The following is a 21,085-nucleotide window of genomic DNA, read 5'->3' as shown; positions in this document are numbered from 1 at the left end:
TAATGCAGATAAACAAACAAACAAAAAGATAAAAAAAAGGAAACACGTGATCATTTTATAAATGGTTTGAATTGTTACAAATCCTTAACCCCCCCCCCCAAAAAAAAGAACACATCTCAATTCATATCTGTTCACCTTCTTCAAGACATTTAACAAGAAACATTAAATATTCATAGTTACTTGTCCTCATCAAACGTTTTGTGTACAAAGCAGTGGAACTAGTATTAGAACGATTAATCGGAATTGGGAATCGGAAAAATCAGAACTTTTGGGGGTATCAGAACAAGAAAAGTCTGTGACTATTTTCTGATGCCCAAATCGATTCTTATATATAAGTAGTAACATTCCTGTGCACACCACTGGACCAATCATGACCAAACCTGGCATGATGATGGTCCCCCACCTATGAATGGTGTACACCATTTTTAAAGGTAAAGGTCACGGTCATTGACTATGTTATGCTTGTACAGCCCACACCACTGGACTGATCATGACCAAACATGACGTGATGATGTTCGGAACTTTGCTGTACACTAAGGTTCCTGCTTTGCTAGTAACCGAGCATACAGCAAAGCGCTAGTATCTTTGCTAGTATTCAATAATAAAATAAATTCTTCGTACATTTTTGATGTGTTTATATTGGGACTCTTTTTTTTATGATCATTTCTTTCAATCGTCGCTGTTTTGTCTAGTGGTTACTATAGAAATCAGCTCTTTTTCATGAAGAAAGAGACACAAGGAGACTTGTGACTTGAAAGCCATGTTTAGTTTCAAAAGAGTTTCCAATGGGTAGCTAATCTGTACAAGTCCTTAAAATGAGAAAGAGTTTTTAGTGGGTAGCTGATCTAACCTTTGGCTTTAAAATTTTGCAGACAAAGAGCAAAAATCTTTCTTGTGTGGAAATTCTAAATTCAGGAATTTATGTGCACAAATTTTAAATGATCCAATATTTTTATGGAGAAATTAAGGTTTCTGATTGGTTGTTAGCAGAATGCAGCTCCATTTCATTGGTCAGTTCCAGTCACCAATACCTATAAGGAGAACCTTTGAATATTCTTTAATACTACCCTCATCTATATAAAAAATATTGCAACAGACATTCACTAAGTTTTCTTCAAGGTTTTATTTAGAAAGGATAGACTCAGGAGAGAGAGACTAATGTTATCTCAGGTAATTATTTATTCAACTTTCTAATTTACTAAAATGAATCGCGCACATGGACAGAGATATTGAGGCAGTACTCTGATTTCTACATTATTCGCAGTGTCTCAGTCGCACAGCTTCCACAGAGAGATGGATTTGAAAAAAACATGCTTCTCCCAACTTGAAAAACGTAATATCATTTGCCATCTCGACTCATATCTGTTTTGTTTATCATGTCACCTGCTAACTCAACTTTACATAACTCATCCCTGGGCACAATTCTGTTTTACTGATTTGGGCTAACTTAATGCACCCGGTATGATCGTTGTCAAAATTCATGCTAGCTGACTTAATCGCTATTAATGTAGAGTCCCTTATATGTAATACATATAAGTTCTGTAAAGTTGATTGATAAAATTGTTTTTTTTTTTTTCTTACTGTAAAAATGTATGGACATTTAAATGTGATTATTTAATTCTGAAACTGTGTATGCAGTATAATGATACATGGAAGTGAATTCTTATTAGTTAGGGTTGAGGATATGCATTGCATGGAAAGAAATAATATGAAAATGATACAATGGATGTGTAATATTAATTTTAAAGGCAAACTTAGATCTGATGATCTCAGAAAAATTTACTTTAGACAATATAGCGAGATGTATGTAGCACATAACCACATTGAAAAAATGAAAGTGGTTGCAAACTATGGAATTGGTTCCACTGAGACAGGTATGAGCCCACAATCTCTTCCATTTTAGGATAAAATAGCAACAAGTAATTGTCTACCATCGTTTGTAATAGAACTTGTGTTTATAAATCTAATATCCCCCAAATAGACAAATCTACATATAAACAAGCAAGAATGAAATCAATACAATATTTTTAACAAATATTTTTTTTTTTTCAGGTATGAAACAAAAAAAAATATTTGCCTAAAATAAACTCTCTGCTGAAAGTTGTGACTAAATTTGTTTTATTGTTTATTTAAACAATATCGCAATAAATATTAACATATTTTCAGAGTGTAGGGCCAGCAGATCGCCCAAAACGACATGCCTGAATAGTTAATTAGCAGGAGCACATAAATGTACATTTAGTTGGATTTAATTTTAGTATACATAAAATCTAGAGAGAGAGAGAAAGAGTCACATTGGTCTGGGCAAGGAGCTCGACCTGATAAATAGATAGATTCAATGTGACCAAACCAACATATCTGGCATAATCACGTTGACACCCTAGTTAAACAATATTGAGCCGGGTCAGTATCCTACAAGCACCATATATGTAATAATAGCAAAGCCTCTCTGCAAAAAAAAACAACAAAAAAAAAAACTACAGCCTTGTTAATCCACACATGTATCGGCATGGCGAAGATTCAATGGATTAAAATTCTGTTCTTAATCATATGGTGAAGCTCTCTGCAGAGAGTATGCTTAATCTGATTGTAAATTACATCTTCTGATAATGACTAGATTTGATCTTTCTCTGAGGTTATCTAATCTAAACTTGTCTTTAAGGCATTACATATCTAAAAAAAACAAACTATTATCTATTGTTTCTTTAAATAATTTACTGTAAAAGAAGACTGGAAGGCACAGTGGCCAAAATCTTATGAAAATGACAACAATAAAGATGAGGATAACAGTTTGAAATCTGCAAATGATGTGAACAATACGGATGCATATGGTGCAGACTTGATAAACATCACAACATTTCTAAAGATTTATTTTATTTTTTTTTGGCAATATCTTTGTCCTACTTTTGGTGCCTTCTAGGCACACCTGAACCCCGGAAAAGTATCTCCTCTTGATTCAACTCTCTTGTTGAGCCTGATTCAGTTACACCTGTCTCCCTGCTTCATAAATTTCCTGATAACTCTAAGTGGCTGAAATAAAAGTCTACTGGAGTTGTGTCCGATTAAAACCATCTGGGCGAAGCCAATTGTGAACAGAAAATGTATTACATCTGTAAAACTCTTTCCAATGAATGGAAAAGAAAAGTGTTCTTAGATTGTCAAGCATTGGAGGCGGGGCTATTTAAAGCGAGAGATGTGGTGGCGGTGGTGATTGTGCGTGGAGAGCATGCAGGGCTTGAGGAGACTCCGCTTCACCCTCATCCCCCCCCCAGTCTGTCTTGTTTGGCTGCAATGGTGATCATCTTTTGTTGAGCTGACAATGTTGCCTGATCAATCCTAATAAAATCAGAACTGACAGATTGCTCTAAAAGACGACAGACATCACACACCTTCCTCTAACCATCCTTCTTTCTCTCCTCCCTCCTTCGTCTTTTCTCCTTTTCCTTGTTTACTTAACGTTTGTATTTCTCAGATTGATGGAAAGTTTTTTTATATCAGTCTCGGACAACTATGGTGAAAGTGGTCCACATGTCAGATTCAAAATTTTCCAAAAATAATAGCTTCAAAGTTTAAAAAAACAAAATCAGTACCAGATTCTAAAAATTGATGCCTAGTTTTATTGGGTGAAGGGTTTTATTCTTTGGAGGAGGGGTGTAAAAGTTATATATATACTAACTATACCTACCCGGCATTTCCCGGTAGTCTTTACTTCCATTTTTATTATGTGTGTTTTTTTTTTTTTTTTTGTAAATTGGGCCTTATGTGTTTAAAAAATGTTTTTTTGATAAAATTGGCAAAAGTTTTTTGAAAGCATCTTTTAAAATGTTAAAAACTTTGAAAATCAGAAAATGCCTTTGTAAACAATGTTTAAGATGCAAATATTTTTATTAAGTCATAAGATTTTTTTTTTACTTGACTTTCTTATTAATTTCGGATAATAAAATATCCATCGTCAGAGAAAAAGTGTTTCAAAAGATTTAACCTTTATTTTATTTTTAATTTTTTTTGTAATTAGTTTTTTTTTATTAAAACGACATGTGATCAAGAAACCTCTCTTATTCAAACTCTTATGTGGACCTTATAGTATAACAACATTTGCAAAAAATTGAAAAACAAATAAAATGCATTTGTAAACTAAGTTTGAGATTCGAATGTTTTTATTAAAAGTTATTAGATTTTTTTTATCTTGATTTTTTAATCTTTTTTTATTAATTTCAGATTACTTTTTTGAAGTAGGGTGCGGACATGTCTGACTGATGAGCCCAAATGAGGGCGAAACTCGAGTCTTAGACTTCCGGTCCGTTGGCTGGCATGGCTCTTGTGGGTTGCAGCGTTCTTTGGGCTGTGGAAATAATTATATATAATCTCTCACATTCTGAAATATATATATATATATATATATAGAGAGAGAGAGAGAGAGAGCACAGTCCGTAAACTGATTTATTTTAATTCATGCTATTAGATTGTTGATTTAAATAAATTTTTGATTATTAGTTTATTACTCTTTTTTTAATTTTTAATTTTACTTCGGTTGAAGTTCTCAGAAATCAAGAAGTCCCCTTCCTTGGGCTGACACATGAAATACATGGATATTTGAATTTTCTATTAAGGGTCTTTATCTTGCAAACACTTGAGTTAGTGAAAATGTTGAGATTATAATTTCCCTCTCTCCAATTGAATATTTTAATATGTTGCAGTATATCTTTCTTTTAGTCTTTTGATCTCACTGGATTCCAGGACAAGAATTCATCTATTCTGGTGGAGTGTCCAGCTTCGTACTCTTACTTGAAGTAACATCATTTAGAGAAGGTGTACCATTCCTCGTAAAAGCTAATGTGAGTTAGCCATAGCGAGGAGATCTTATTTGTGCAGCGAATACGATGTGATTTGAATATTTAGTCCGGGTTTACTTCTATGGAAAAAGTATCCTCATGCCAGGTTGTTCTGACAAATCCCTGTACAGAGTGACCTTAGACACTCGAGGACAGTGTCTAGTAGGAATTCAGGTTTTCTCTATTTTACTTCAGTCGAAGTTCTCAGAAGTCAAGGGTCCCACAACCTGGGTCTAACACTTGAACTCTATATGAGATACGTAGATATTCGAACGTTCCATTAAAGTTCTTTATCTCTCAAACACTGAGTTAGTAAAGAAATTGAGAACATAATTTTCCTCTCCCCAATTAACCATTTTTATACGTTGTAGTATATTTTCATGTTGGTCTCATGGTCTTACTGGATTCCAGGATAATAATTTATCTAGTCTGGTGGAATATCCAGTTTCGTGCTGTTACTCTTGAGGTAACATCACTTGGAGAAGGTGCACCATTCCTTGTAAAATCTAATGTGGGTTAGCCATAGTGAGGAGATCCTATTTGGGCAGAGAATAATGTGATTTTGAATATTTGGTCATGGTTTACTTCTATGGAAAAAGTATCCTCATGCCATCTTATTCTGACAAACCCCTGTACAGAGAAACCTTAGACAATCGAGATGAGTTGTGATGTGTTTTCTGTCTCCGTTTTGAATTTAATACGGCCACAAATAAATTGCCAATGATAATAATAATAACGAAAATCAAAATGTCTGACAGTAAGGGAAAGAGTTTGTGTCACTTTGTGTCCTGCTAAGCGCTACCTTGTTACCATTTAGTTTGAAGGCGGCACATCATTCTTTTTAGAAAACTAAGCAGAATGAACATCTTCATACCTTTTCCCTAAGTTTTATTATGTTCAACAATAGGCAATGCTGAATATCAAATATGTTTGTATATAGAAACACAATTTATATCTTAAGAAAAAAGAAAATAGCTTTTTTTTTGTTTTTTTATTTTATTTTATTTTTTTATACCCATGTTCACCTCTAACATATCACCACTGGGACGTAAGGGGCTACTATTTGGGACCATGCCAAGGAAAGATTAACAACATGTTTGTTTACATTACATTTAAACTTCGGCATATCAGAAGTCAGGAAAGCAAGTAGCAGAAAGGGAATTCCAAAGTCAAGCTGTTCGAAGGAAGACACTATTAGAGTAGAAAGCATTCTGGCATTTAGGGACCTCAACAGTGAAGGGGTGTGATTTTGTTTGTAAGCGGGATTGCCAAAGATATGTACATCGAGGGGACACAAATGCAACGAGTTCATCAGAGCATATTCCATTAAAATACTTGTAAAATAGACAGAGAACTGCAACATTGCAGCGATGGGACAGCGGTTGGAGTCTAGTTGACAAAGTGGACCTATTAGATTGAAGACTCTTTTTTGGACCCTATTCAAAAGAGAGCAGCTAGTGGTAGATGCACCAATCCAGATGTGGCAACAATACTCCATGCATGAGCGAATTGTGGCTTTGTACAGGATACTCTCAAGTGTGAGCAGTCTTTTAGTACAATAGAGCCCTCCCCCCCCCCCAATTTTTTTTACTAAATTTTAAATATGATCTAGCACAATACTGATCAAAAATATACCAACTTTGTGGGTGCTTGTTTTGTAGTTTTTTTTACTTTTAGCTTGACAAACTATGAAAGTTTACAGCTGAGGCATTTGACACCACATTTATTGAATATAATTTATGAAAGCTTATCAAATAATCTTGTGTGTGTGTGTCCAGCTCAAAAGGAATTAACTGGGCAGAGGAAAAAGAGGGAGTTAGGGAAATAAATATAGAGAGATGGATAGAGATAGGAGTTTTAATAGAGATAAGTCACATTTTTGTCCCCAACCAACATCGAGTAGGCCTGCAAGTTAATATAAATAAAACGTGTGTGTGTCTGTGTGTAAATATTTAACCGATAAACGCTTAAATTACCGGTCACATAACACTGAAATTAACAGGAAATCGTAATCATACATAAAGGATGGTTTATAACAAGTAAAATCTTTGTTTGGATGGATGAATAACATGTACAGAAATATGTCGGCAAGTTGGAATGCAAAAATGTTCATTTCAACTTGCCGACATATTTCTGTTACTTTTGCGCATGCACATAGCTTATCATGGTTTAATTTTAAATCTTTCACCTCTATCTGTGGATAGCTCAAACAATAACAAATGCACCTAGAGTGCTAAATGTTTTAGTTTCAATTCCAGCTGATGGCACCTAAGTCATTTTTTTTTTTTTTAAATCTTTTGAAATCAGAACTAAGTATTAGGTACAATATAATATTCAACAGAGAATTGGCTCTGCTTAAATACAATCTCCATGAATTAAAAATATCTAAGCATATTTTACAACCAGGTAATGCGAGACAACCCTATTCATTCTTCATACATTTTCCTGAAATGAGTTGTTAATTTTTTTTTTTTTTTTTTTTACATTAATTGAGCATGGTCTTAATCTAATATTGAAATAAACTTCACAATTTTTTTAAATTCTAATTTTGTGAATATTTAAAAATAATCAAAATGATGTGTTCACTTTTATTTTTTTTTTATAATTCCTATTTTACTGAGATGAATTATTTAGATTGAAATGCACTCTTTGGCAATACCAGACGTCTTGTAGTAAATATTAACATTGATCTTATCATTTTTGTAGAATTTTATAGGCATTTTCTTTCCATTGGAAACCATGATACCAAAAACCATAACTTGAGCAGGATGTTTTGTTATGACTATCCCCTTAACCCCAGCTATCGAATTTGCAATAAATCTGTACTTTCTGCGGTTCAGAATATTATAATAAAACAAATACAACAGCTGATTCAAGTATTGATTTAAAAATATTTTCTTTTGAGTGGATTCAGGAGCACTTTCTATTGGATGGATTTGTGAGCATTATTTCTGGATGGATTCGTTAGCATTTTTATTTTTGGATGGATTCCTGCATTTTGCGATGGATCTGGCAGTGTTTTCTCTTGGTTGGATTCAGCAGCGTTTTCTTTTGGTTGGATTTGGAGAAGGTTTTCTGATACTGGTTATCTCTGTAAATAGCGTATTTCACTTGAAACACTTGATAAAAATCGTCTGGTGAATATGAAAAGAAGTGGCTATATTTCTGGTCATTAGGTGAAGCCAGCAGTTCAGGTGGGAAATTTAATCAATCTTTTGGCCAGCAGCCATATGCAATACTTGGTTTCAAATTAGTAACAAAAAAAATGAAAGAAGTGTAAAAGTCTGTAAAAATTCAAAAAGCAAAACAAATTTATGAAATCAGTGTTAAAAGAGAGAATGGGAAAAAATATTTGCCTTAAAGATCGCTTAAAATAAACATTAATAAGATATTAAAATCAATTTATTTCTCAAGTTCAATATATAAGATGTGTATCTCGTGGAAAAGTGCACTTGAAAAACGAGTTTTTATCACGAGTTTTTAAATATTTTGTAACCATTCTAAAAACAAATAATTTTTTTTTATTTTGCTCTGACAATAAATCAAAATTTTATTTTCTCTCTTACAATTGAAATCAAAATTAGCCAAAAAAAAAAAAAATGCAAAAAGATCGAATTACCAGCTAATACGGATGAGTTTTCAGACGATTATATGAGACTAGATTTACCTATCTGGCATTGAGTCTATTTACTTTTATTTTATTATTAATTTTTGTTTGTTTTGAGCTAAATTAGTATTTTTAAAAAGAAGGGCTATTTAAATTTAATTATTATGCTATCCTTTCATAAAATATATAAATCAAATTGTTACAAAATTATGACTAATTTTGTTTAGATATGAATGTTGTTTTAATCCCCATTATTAGGTGTAAATGACTTCCGAAACTTTCATGATTTTAATTGAGTAGAAAATCATAGTTTTAATGATTTTTTTCATAAATCCATTTAAAATTTTGAAAAATCACAAAGTAATTCATTTTTATTTTCTAACTAATGAAAAATTGAGAAAGCTGACTTGAATGCAAAGAAATAAAAATGCATTCTGGTACATTTGATTTTATAATTAAATTATTTTTTAAAATAGGATTTTTAAATATTTGTCTTCACAATTGCAATTTTTATTTCAATCAAAATTTAGTTAATATTCAATCGATATTTGATTAATGTTTAATAAATAGTACCTAAAAAAATTTGCATATAATATATATATTTTTTTTACATGGAGGTCACTACTTATCAAGGCCCGGAAGCCACTCGGGGATAAGGGTCATCGTGTGTACAGTAATCAATGGGATAGTATCGTAGTAATCATTAGTATTGGAGATTTGATAAATTATAAAAGATGTTTTTTTATAAAAAATATTTTATTTTCATATCTAACATAGAAAGTAATCTTGTTGGATTTAAGGTCATATCCAGATAGCATTTAAGCTATCCAATCAAACGTCAATTCTAGGTAATTTTCATTTGTTATTGCTATACTGTGTTTATGTTTATTGGCAATATAATAATGTACGTTGTTACAGTTTACTTTTAAAATTACTTAGTCTAGCCCAAATGAAATCTAATATGAAACATTTTTAAATAGTCACCTAAAAATAAAACTCGGCAAGATGGATGACATATTTTAGATTGAAGAATATAATAGGAGTCTCTGAATTTTTGAAATAAGAATTGATCATTTGGATTTTTTGGATTCATCGGACTACTGTTTTCATCTTAAGTGATTTTCACAATGTTTCGGTTGATGTAACCTCCAGCCTTCTATTCCATCCAAATTCTCGAGTTCGACAAACTACACCTGAAGAAGGTTGAAGGTTAAATTGCTTGAAACGTTGTGAAAATCACTCAAGATGAGAACAGCAGTCCAATGAATCCAAATAACAAGAATAATGTATGAAGTATTGTTGTCATATTTGGGCTCGCTCCTAGACAAGGTTCAAAAGAGTCGCCAACCTAAGAGGTCCTGAACTGTGATCTAAGCTTCAGCCTTTGTCCCATCAACGAAATGTAGCATCCCTGTGCCTGTTCTACAAGTACTTTAACGGTGAATGCTCCGAACTGCAAACACTCGTACCCCCTCAACGTAAATAACCCCGACAAACCCGACAAGCACCTAAATCACACTCCTTCACAGTAGAGATCCCTAGATGTAAGAGAGCCTTCTACTCCAGTAGTTTCTTCTCCAGAACCGTAAGACTTTGGAATTCCCTTCTGGGTTCCTGCTTCCCCAACTTTACTGACATGCAGAAGTTCAAGTGTAACGTAAACCGACATCTTGCTGCCCAACTTCCCACATAGTACTCCTGTAGATTATGTCCCTGATAGTAACCCCCTACATCAAAGTAGCAATGTACCTTGTTTATGTAATAAAAAAAAAAATGCACTGATTCACATCAGAGGTTAGATCAGCTGAAACGTTGTGGTAAAACACAACCAAGATGAGAACAATAAACTTGTTTGGTTGGCGGTCTAAGAGTAGGCTAAGTTTGATTTAAAAAAAAAAAAAATGTTCCACATACACGTCTATTGAAACTGCAATTGTCTGATTTCTGACTCTGTACTCTTCTTTGATAAATATTTTCTCTGCATTCTTTAACCTTGACCTGAAATGAAAAACCTACATCAGATCCATTGCTAAAATCACTAGAAAACTGGTAGGATTGTTTTACCACCCCAGAAAGCATCTCACTCCAAACGCAATCCTCTGCCTGTGCAAGAGTCAAATACGTCCCAAGTTGGAGTACTGTTGCCATATCTAGGGTGGATCTCCTAAGAGTAACCTTTCCTACTTTGGCGGGAAGCAAAACTGTCTTTGAAATTTAGTAGGCAATGACCTTTTCGTCTTCCTAATTCCTCATAGAAGAAATGTTGCCAATCTGTCTCTGCTCTATCATCACGTTGATGGAAGATGCTTTATTAAGCTCAAATCTTTCCTGTAAAACACTTGCAACAAATACTCGCCTAACTACAACAACCGCAACAACGTTCCTCACTTTCTATCTGTGCCTAAAACTAAATGAAAATTTCATGGGCAGAGTTTTTTTCCTAGAACTGTCCATCTGTGGAATGCAATACTGGAGATCTGCTTCCCTGCTGACTATAACGTGGTCTTCTTCAAATCTAATATGAATAAATTCCTGTTGAACCATCTTCTTAGATAATCTAGCCTTATCTAAGTTCCACTATGGCCATGTCTCAGCATCTACCTAACATTTAACCCTTATCCTAGAGTGTCCTTGATAAGTATATATAGGAAGTTATGAAAATATATATGGCAGTTAAGCTACACAGAATATTCTGCATTTCAATCTTTTGAGAATTTGTCAGGCATAAGCGAGAGAATAAAGCACGGAATATTCTGTGTAGCTTAATTGCCATATATATTTTCATAACTTACTACCTAGCTCTACCTATGTATTGAGCACTGTTGAAGTAAATACTGTAAAAATTATGCATAAAATTATATCTTCGTATATTAATTTATGTGATTAAATGAAGTAATCATAAGTATATATATATATATATATATATATATATATATATATATATATAATTTAGTGTTTCTGTCTGATTTTGTTGTGCTAAGTGGAACAAATGGACCAAACCATCTTTGTGACAAGACACTAGTTTGCCTTCTCAGTTTTTGATAATCATATCTGACTTAAAAGTTTTAAAAGAATGTCGACATTCAAACTCACAGAAGTGAGTTTGCTTCTAATAAGCAAAAGGGGAAGCAATATAATGATTTTTTTTTTTTTTTACACAGTGGTCACCACTTATCAAGGCCCGGAAGCCACTCAGGGATAAGGTTTATTGCAAGTGCATTACGTTAGTGTGGAGATTTGATGAAGTGTTTACTTAAGGGGGCGGTTTATTAGGAATTTGTTAACGTTGGACTTGAACACATCCAAGTTGTAGTCCGGTGGGAAGCAGGCAGACGGAACAGAGTTCCACAGACGTGCAGTTCTAAGAAAGAAACTTTGTTCATGGAATCCACGTTTTGATTTAGCACAGATAAAGAGTGGGGGAAATTTTTCACAGTGGATTCAGTTAGACAGGTGTTTTTCGTGAAAGATTGGTGAGGGGGGGACCAGAGATTGGAGTTCAGACGAGCACCTGCCATGGAAATAACGATAAAACAAGGAAAGGCTCGCAACGTCTCTTCTGTGGGAGAGAGGTTGCAGGGTAGAGAAAAGGGCATCCCCCACTGATTTGCAAATATGTTGCAATAATTGCATTTTTCAGTTCATCTGCACTTTTCCAGAAAATGCACTTCTTGCATATTGGTGTGTCGTGTTTCAGTTTGAAAATAATAGCATGTTTAGATATAGTTACACCTCTCTATTAAAGACCTTGTCTGTCCGTCCTTGGTCAGTAACATTTAAGGTAAAAAAAAAAAAAAATTTCTGTTTCAAGGATTTATGGCATTGTGAATAAAGTACTTGGTATTATTCAGTTATAAGTGACACTCTTCTGGAGATTGAAGGTTCAATCCTTAGTGCAGGTAACTCTCAGAATACAATTGCAAATTACTTAGGACTTCTATCCAGTTATGGCTGACAGAACAAGAGCATGCTACCTCCATAGATTAAATAAAAGTTTTTGTTAGAAATTCCAAAGAGATTTCTGAATTTGACAAGATACACCTGGAAAAGGTTGGAGGTTACATCGGCTGAAACGTTGTACGAATAACACTGAAAATGAAAACTGTAGTCCAAATAAAGTAAATAGTTTAAAAAAACATTTTCATTGTTAAACGCGTAGTTTCATTGGACTCATGTTAAGGAAATCTGTTTTTATTTTTCTCCCTTTCAGGCTTCCATACATTTTATGGCCATTAGTTTTCCATTGACGATCGGAAGGTACAAACAAAATATTAAAAAAATAATAAAGACAAAATCGAACAAACAAAAAAAAAAACTGGTCTCCTCCTTAAAAACCTTCCATGCTGACAGCCCTGCCGCTGACCAAGAATTTAGACGAGAACTCCACGGGGCAGACTCCTCGAGAACTAATGGCTACATGCTTGTCAAACCGAGCAGGATTTATCATTGTGTGTGAGCGTGCATGCGCACAAGAAAAGTGTATTGGCGTTCAATTCGCAGGTTTTGCATCCTATTTTCCATACGTGTCTCCATATTGAATTAGACAACGGACGGTTGGGATGGGGCTGTGTGCTTTAGTAATGACCAACAACGCATCCTCACAAATAACAACGTGCAATGATAAACGTGTTAGGCTGTAATTTCGTTGTAGAGTCTTATTTCTTTCTTTAATGCCAGAAACATGAGAACCAATAGAAAAGCAAGGTGGGTAGGGGTGGTTTTGTTCGGTGTGTGTGTGAGGGGAGTGTTTTCATTTATTTATTTTCTCGGTTTTAGTAGTGGTAAGAATGGAGTTTTCTTCAGCTTTTTTTTTTTTTTTGCCATTGAGATTTTTTAAGTATAAGATACCCACTTGAAATAAATCTGTCTTTGCAGTTAATTCTCCGGAAAGGAATATTTCACCCTACCATAAACGAATACTTCGTAACAAAAGTGATGAATTGCATATGTGTTATATATTGTTTTGGCAAAATATGTTTTTTCAATTATATTTCACTCTTTGTGTATACCAATCGTTTTTGCTTTAAAAGCTCAATATTTGTTAAATATAACAACAGAGCACATATAAAAGAATAACAGTAGAGTTACATTGCAAGATTCAAATATTTATTTTTCATGCAAAACAACTCTTCCAGCATGTAAAAATTTCGATAGATTTTTTTATAGATCTGTTTCGTTATGCAGAAACAAACGGTTATTATTGTGTCAATACCATTTCTTTTCTTCATAAAAATTAGAAATTCTTTGCTTAGATAAAAAAAAAATGCATGACAATATAATGCAGCAAGAAGAAGAAAAAAAAACAAAGATGAAACAAACACACAATGAACTTTTTTCTTCTATTATATTGGCATGCATTTTATTTTATCTAATCAAAAAATTCGGATTTTTCTGAATCGAGATGGATATGTAAAAATGTACCAAAATTTTAACATGTTGGAGGAGCTGTTTTTTTTTTTTTTTTTTTTTTATTACATTTTCACCCCAAACAAGGCAAATTGCCACTTTGGTGTAGGGGGCTACTATCAGGGGCAACAACTACTGGGGTACTATGTAGGGATTTGGGCAGCAAGGTGTCGGTTCACGTTACACTTGAACCTCTGCACGTCAGTACTGTTGGGGAAGCAGGGACCTGGAATGGAATTCCAGAGTCTAGCGGTTCTGGGGAAGAAACTATTGGAGTAAAAAGATCTTTTACATCTAGGGATCTCTACTGTTTGGAGGTGGGATTTAGCAGCCTGTCGGGTTTGTCGAGGGTGCTCACGTCGTGGGGGCACAAGTGATTGCAGTTCGTCAGAGCATTCGCCACTAAAATACTTGTAGAAAAGGCAGAGGGATGCAATATTTCGTCGATGGGACAGAGGCTGAAGCTTAGATGCCAGTTCAGGGCCTATCAGATTTGCGACTCTCTTTTGAACCTTGTCAAGGAGCGATAGACTAGTAGCAGATGCACCAGCCCAGATGTGGCAGCAATACTCCATACATGGGCGAATGGTGGCCTTATAGAGGTACAGGATACTTTGTTTGTATGAAAAATAAATATTTTGATCTTGTAATGTAACCATACTGCTATTCACACACACACACACACACACACACACACACACACACACACACACTCTCTCTCTCTCTCTCTCTCTCTCTCTCTCTCTCTCTCTCTCTCTCTCTAAGAATTCCAAAAAAAAAAAAAAAAAGAAGTTTAATTCACAATCATAAATGTTTTCTTTATAGTACATATTACACATGTTTCATGGAATAGCGGAAGATCACTGAACTCAGAGACAGATAAATGTTTATCCAAAAATTGCTAGAAAGTTGATTATATAAAATGCAAAAAGAATTTAGAGTAAAAAAAAGGGAATGGAGATATGTAAAGTCTGCAAAGTTAGCATAACAAACAAACAAAAAAAAACACTTGTTGTAGTGTTTATATTCAAATAATTGAATTCAGAGCAAATGTCGGTGCCATATTGGATTTCAGAAAGATCCATATATACATATATATATAAAAATGATTTTATATATGACTATATACATATATAAGTGACCTTGTCGTGTGTATGTGTGTGTGAAAAGTCTCTACCAAACTCCTCTCAGAATATTTGGTCTAACAATGGTATATTTTATTATATATATTATATACATATTATATTGTATATAGAAATATATTATATAGAGCAGTAATCGGCACTCTGGCCTGCGGGCCAAATCTGGTCGTCGACTGAATTTTGTTTAGCTTGTCACCTTACTCAGAACATGATATAAAAAATATTTTTGTAAAACATATTTGCAATTTTTTTTTTATATTCCTGCAGAATAATAAGTGATATCGTTTAATATTATTTATTCAATTGCATAGACAATGTACTTACATATTTAATAACATTGTTGTTTTCCATGTAGTTAAAGCTGTTTGATCCTCCTCTATAATCAGTATAGCTTTTTGACTCTCACACCCCAAAAGATTGCTGACCTCTGATATTTATTTATTTATTTTTTTTACACACGCATCACCACATTATCAAGGCCAAGAGGCCACTCAAGGATAAGGGTTAAAGAGTGTACAGTAGAAATTGGACAATATAGTAATCATTAGTAATGAAAATTCGGTAAATTTGTTAACTTATATGGAACGGCTCATCAAGAACTTATTTACGTTAGACTTGAAGACAACCATATTGTAGTCAGCCGGAAAGCAGGAAAACGGAAGACAATTCCACAGGCATGCAGTTCTAAGAAAGAAGCTTTGTTCATGGAATCTACGTTTAGGTTTAGGCACAGATAAAGAGTGGGGGAAATTAATGATAGTGTTTTCAGCTAGAGGAGTGTTTCTTGTGAAAGTTTTGCGAGGGGGACCATAGACTGAAGCTCAGTCGAACACTTTCCATGAAAATAACGATACATCAGAGACAAACTCGCAACATCTCTTCTGTAAGATAGAGGTTGCAGGGAAGAGAAAAGGACATCTCCTACGAGGCTACGAAGTCCATTTTGAACTCTATCAAGGCAGGACAAGTCCTTTCTAGCAGCTCCTGCCTGGATGTGGCAACAGTATTCCATCCTTGGACATACCTGGCTCTTATATAGATAGAGAATAGCATCAGCAGTGAGATATCTACCGGATCGATAGAAAGATCCCACCATTTTTCCAGCGGCCTTGGCAACAGATTTGATGTACGTGTTCCATTTAAGATCAGGAGTAATGGTCAAGCCCAGAAGCTTGTCAAAACTTGAGGCCTCCTGAAGACGAGAGCCATTCATTTCAATTGATGCCAGATGTGGATCAGAATGTTGATGATGTAAAGAGAGAAGCTTGGTTTTAGATGCATTAAAAGTAACCAGCCACTCCTTTCCCCATTGTACTACGTGCTCAAGATCAGAGGAGAGAGAATCAGAGAGAACTTGGTCATTTATTGTCTTAGATGTGCTACCATAAATGGTAGTGTCATCAGCATAAATGTCTACAAATGATATAAGGATGTGATTTGGAAGATCATTAATGTAGATCAGGAAAAGAGTTGGGCCCAGGATGGACCCCTGAGGGACTCCAGCATTAATACTGTGAGCTTCTGATTTTTGCCTCTCAACTACTACTCTTATGAACCTATCAGAAAGAAATGATTTCATAATTGAGAAAACATTTCCAGCTATACCATAGCTAGAGATCTTGTGAAGTATACCTTTATGCCATACCCTATCAAAGGCCTTAGATATGTCAAGAGCAATTACCCTAGAAAGGTTGCCTTTGTCGAGAGATTCGCTATTCCTATGAGATATAACTGTAAGCACATCTGCTGTAGATCTAGCAGAATGGAAACCATATTGAATGTCACTAAGGTTATTTTTGTTGAGATGGTTGATTACTTCTGTATTTAACACAGATTCCAGCAACTTACTCATGACGCACAGAAGACTTATTGGCCTGTACTGAGAGGGGGATGAGTGATCACCTGAATTCTTAAATACAGGGCATACTGATGAAATTTTCCAGGGTGATGGGAAGCTATTCTCCTTAAGACAATGTTTAAACAGTTTTGTAAGTATGGGCGCTAGTTCTGGTTGAAGTTTTTTTGAGTACTATGATTGGAATACCGTCAAGGCCAGTTGCTTTACTGGAATCAAGGTTTTTGATTAGCTTGGCAACATCACATACAGATATATGTATATCACATAGCGTGTTTTCTGATACAGGAGGAAATATTGGTGGTTGGTGGCCTTGGTCGCAAAGGGTAGAATTAGCTGCAAAGTTCTTGGCAAAGAGTTTGGCTTTGTCTGATTCTGACGAGATTACCTCAGGTCCATTGATGATAGTTGGGATAGAGCACACGCTTCTGTTCAGGATTCTGTTTGCTATTTGCCAAAACTGGTGGGAACCAAGCCGCTGCTCAGCTACTTTGGACTTGACGGATTGAGCATACAACTCTCTTGCGCTCTTTATTACTTTCTTACAATGGTTGCTGGCAGTCCTGAAAGCGGCTTTAGTTTCCATACATCTATTACATTGGAAGTAGTGGAAAAAGTGATTTCTGTGTGCAATGGCAGCAGCACCTTCTGGAGAGAACCATGGCTGGCTGTTAGCTTTTTGCTAGAACTTTTTCGAGGGTATGAAACGGTCTATACTTACAATTAACCATTCCGTCAGGTCTGATACTATAGAGGACACATCCTTTTTAAAGATGGAATGCAGACGTAGATCCGATATAAATGTACGGAAGCTATTCCAGTCAGCCTTAGTGTATCGATATACTGTACGATGGAAAGATACATCTGGGAACTTATTACATTTCATTTTTATCTTAATTGATACAACAGAGTGGTCGGAAGATCCAAGAGGCGACAGAACAGAAACTGAACATAGTTCAGGGCAAGTTGTGAGAAAAAGGTCTAGTAGGCTCGCATACTGGCCGTCATTGTCGGGCACACGGGTGGGTTCATGAACAATCTGAGTGTGGTCATAAGCTATGGAGAAATCATGGCAGAACCTCCCCTCATTATCGGTCTTGTTTGAGTGGGTCAACCATTCCACGTTGTGAACATTGAAGTCTCCACATACGTGAATGTTAGCTGAAGGATAAACAGATAGGACTTGGTCGATTTTCTCAGATATGCTTTTAAAGATAGTAACTCCGCTGTTGTGGGGGCGATACAGAGTAAATATAAATGCCGTAGTGTGAGCTAATGCAACCCGGAAGCACATATAGGGTAAGTTAGGATCTTCTCTGGAGATGTTCCTACCACATGGAAAGCCATCTTTAATATAGGCACATATTCCATGCCCATGGCGATCTTGGGGGTCAGATTTAGAAGTTAAGTTAGAGTATCCTTTAGTTGCGAACTCTTCTAGGGAAATAGCCTGTCCAATGCCAGTTTCGCTTAAAAATAAAAGGTCTGGTTTAGTCTCCTGTAATTGGGTTTCAACCTCTGGAAGGTTAGAACGTAAACCCCTGATGTTGGAGAAGGAGACATGGTAGTAGGGGTCTACGTTGGAAGTTGGAGAACCAGGTTTAATCGTGTATTTTTTATTGAAACGTCATGATGGAATTTTGGAATTTGTGAATTAGGTTGACAGATTTACTTAGTTTCCCCTCTCTGTCTTGCTCTAAGAGAGAAAAAGAAACAAAGAATTTTTTTTTTTTTGTAGCACATGATAAGGTAAAGCCGTAACAATTACCCACTAATATGGCATCGAGAGGCCCCACTAGAAGCTACTGCCTGGTCCAGAATCCATTCACCAAATGGCAATACAACAGCCCCAGTAATTTGCACCTGCTGATAGGACAGCCTCCTTAGTGGTTAATTCAAGGTTCGGGTCCCTGACTATTGGGCGGATAACGTCAGCCCAGATAAAACGTTTACCTCCGGCACCCTTACTAGTGACATGGCTACAAGGATAGACATAGAAACAGAAAATTTCCACCATCTCTGCCAACTGTTCACGCAAAATACTGCCAACCTAGAAAACAGCTTTTTTTTTCTCTCTTTGTCAGAAAAATCACTCATTAAAAAATGAGGACTGAGGGACACTCTATTTGTGGTTGTCAATCTGCAATCAGCACCATTCCCCGACATACAACACCTTATATTGCTAAATGGTCATCCATCTCTTCCTTTTAGACGCACCTAAGCATTTCTGTAAATGGTCCAATTGTACATTCTTGAGTTAGAAATAGATTTTCATTGCCAAATATACCATTGGAATGGGTTCATTTTGTTGAAATCTAGCTGGCCTTGCCAAGTTTGCTCCTTGAATTTAGAATAATAACCATTTCATTCATAACATTTATTAATTCTTTTTTAAATATGACTGTAAAGGAAGGAAAAGAAAGAAGAAATTAGTTTGCTTTTTCACTTGCAGTTTAGAAATCAATAGCAAGTTGTTTAAAATCAAAGAAAGAAAGTTCCACAGATGTGGAACTTTCTTCCGTTTCGCTGCTTTCCAGCTGACTACAATATGGTCGTCTTCAAATCCAACATGAACAAGTTCTTGATGAGATGTCCCCTTAATCTAATTTATCAAATTTCCGCTATTAACGATTATGATACAGTCTTATTGATTACTGTACACTCATTAACCCTTATCCTTGAATGGCCTTCGGGCCTTGATAAGTGACGGCTCCTTTGTAAAAAAAAAACACACACACACACACCCACACACACACACACCCAAAACTCGGCTACAGAATCATTCCACAAGTGGTGTACATGTGGGAAATACTTCAGAGTTTGAATCAGATTGACAAGCAATTTCTGGACTCACAAAACAATTGCATGATCATGTGATCGTCTTTGCAAGTGATGGAAGTCGAACATCATTATGTATTTATTTGTTTTAAAATAATTTTTCCCTTCCATAGCTGTGGTTCAAAGTTTTTTATTTCCTACTAGCAGGCCGCCCGCCGTTGCCCTGTTGTAAACTACACATAAATATTATTTTTTTTTTTTAATTTTTTTTTTTTATTATTACATTTTCACCTCAAACAAGGCACATTGCCACTGTGGTGTAGGGGGCTACTATCAGGGGCAGCAACTACTGGAGCACTATGTTGGGATTTGGGCAGCAAGATATCGGTTCACTTGAACTTTTGCATGTCAGTACAGTTAGGGAAGCAGGGACCTGGAATGGAATTCCAGAGTCTAGCAGTTCTGGGGAAGAAACTACTGGAGTAGAAAGATCTTTTACATCTAGGGATCTCTACTGTTTGGAGGTGGGATTTAGCTGCCTGTCGGGTTTGTCGAGGGTGTCTACATTGTGGGGGCACAAGTGTCTGCAGTTCGTCAGAGCATTCACCATTAAAATACTTGTAGAACAGGCAGAGGGATGCAACGTTTCGTCGATGGGACAGAGGCTGAAGCTTAGATGCCAGTTCAGGGCCTATCAGATTGGCGACTCTCTTTTGAACCTTATCTAGGAGCGAGAGGCTAGCAGCAGATGCACCAGCCCAAATGTGACAACAATACTCCATACATGGGCGAATGGTGGCCTTATAGAGGTACAGGATACTTTCAGGTGTCAGTAGTTTTCTAGCACGGTAGAGAGAGCCTACCTTTTTCGCAGCGACCCTGGCAATGTTTTCAATATAATTGTTCCAACTCATATTTCCTGTGAACGTTAGGCACAGCAGTTTGAAAGATGTACTCTCAGACAGGGAGTCACTGTATATTTTAATTAATGTAGAATTCTTATTGATTAAAAACAGAAATACCGTAGGTATTAAACGTAATGTTAAATTCCGTTACTAAAAAAGAAATTTTAAAAAAATTGCCAAAAAAAAAAAGAACGGAAAGAAATTGAGACATGTGCATACGAGTATTATGTTTTTTTCCAAACAGTTCACTTCTTGTAGGAAAAATAATACTCAACTGAGATCGAAATCAAAACCTAAAGACAGTGAGTCAAATACGATAACCATTACACCAGCTTGACATAACTTTTAAAGAATGTTTTCAAACCAACTCATACTTAACATAAGGAAGCTGTCATATTTCACAACCGTGTAAGTGCATTTGTGAAAGAGTTGAACAACAGATAAAAATCCAGTGACCTCTCACGTACCAATTTTTCAATTTTTACCTCTTAGCAGCCCTTTTTTCTGAAAAACAAAAACAAAAAACAGATAAAGTTTTCTACCTGTCTGAATACTCTATA

The 21,085-nt window shown here is 35.4% G+C and overlaps 1 protein-coding gene across 5 annotated transcripts in view; it reads left to right on the top strand.

The window, feature by feature from the left end:
* Window positions 1–21,085, top strand: part of LOC145245740 (carnosine N-methyltransferase-like) — a 380,463-nt gene that overhangs the window by 217,142 nt on the left and 142,236 nt on the right. The window contains exon 7 of one of the 5 annotated variants that reach the window (XM_080107337.1): window positions 4,219–4,353. The exons of the other annotated variants lie outside the window; for them this stretch is intronic. Coding sequence (XP_079963463.1) covers window positions 4,219–4,253 — 35 coding nt within the window. The 3' untranslated portion in view covers window positions 4,254–4,353. Of the gene's footprint in view, window positions 1–4,218; window positions 4,354–21,085 lie in introns of those variants that run through there. 5 annotated transcript variants of the gene reach the window in all.

This window comes from Euprymna scolopes, chromosome 23, assembly GCF_053919585.1.
Source record: "Euprymna scolopes isolate OS-2025 chromosome 23, ASM5391958v1, whole genome shotgun sequence".
Lineage (NCBI taxonomy): Eukaryota > Metazoa > Mollusca > Cephalopoda > Sepiida > Sepiolidae > Euprymna > Euprymna scolopes.
The sequence above is the reverse complement of the archived record's forward strand: the minus strand, read 5'-3'. Positions and strand labels throughout refer to the sequence as shown.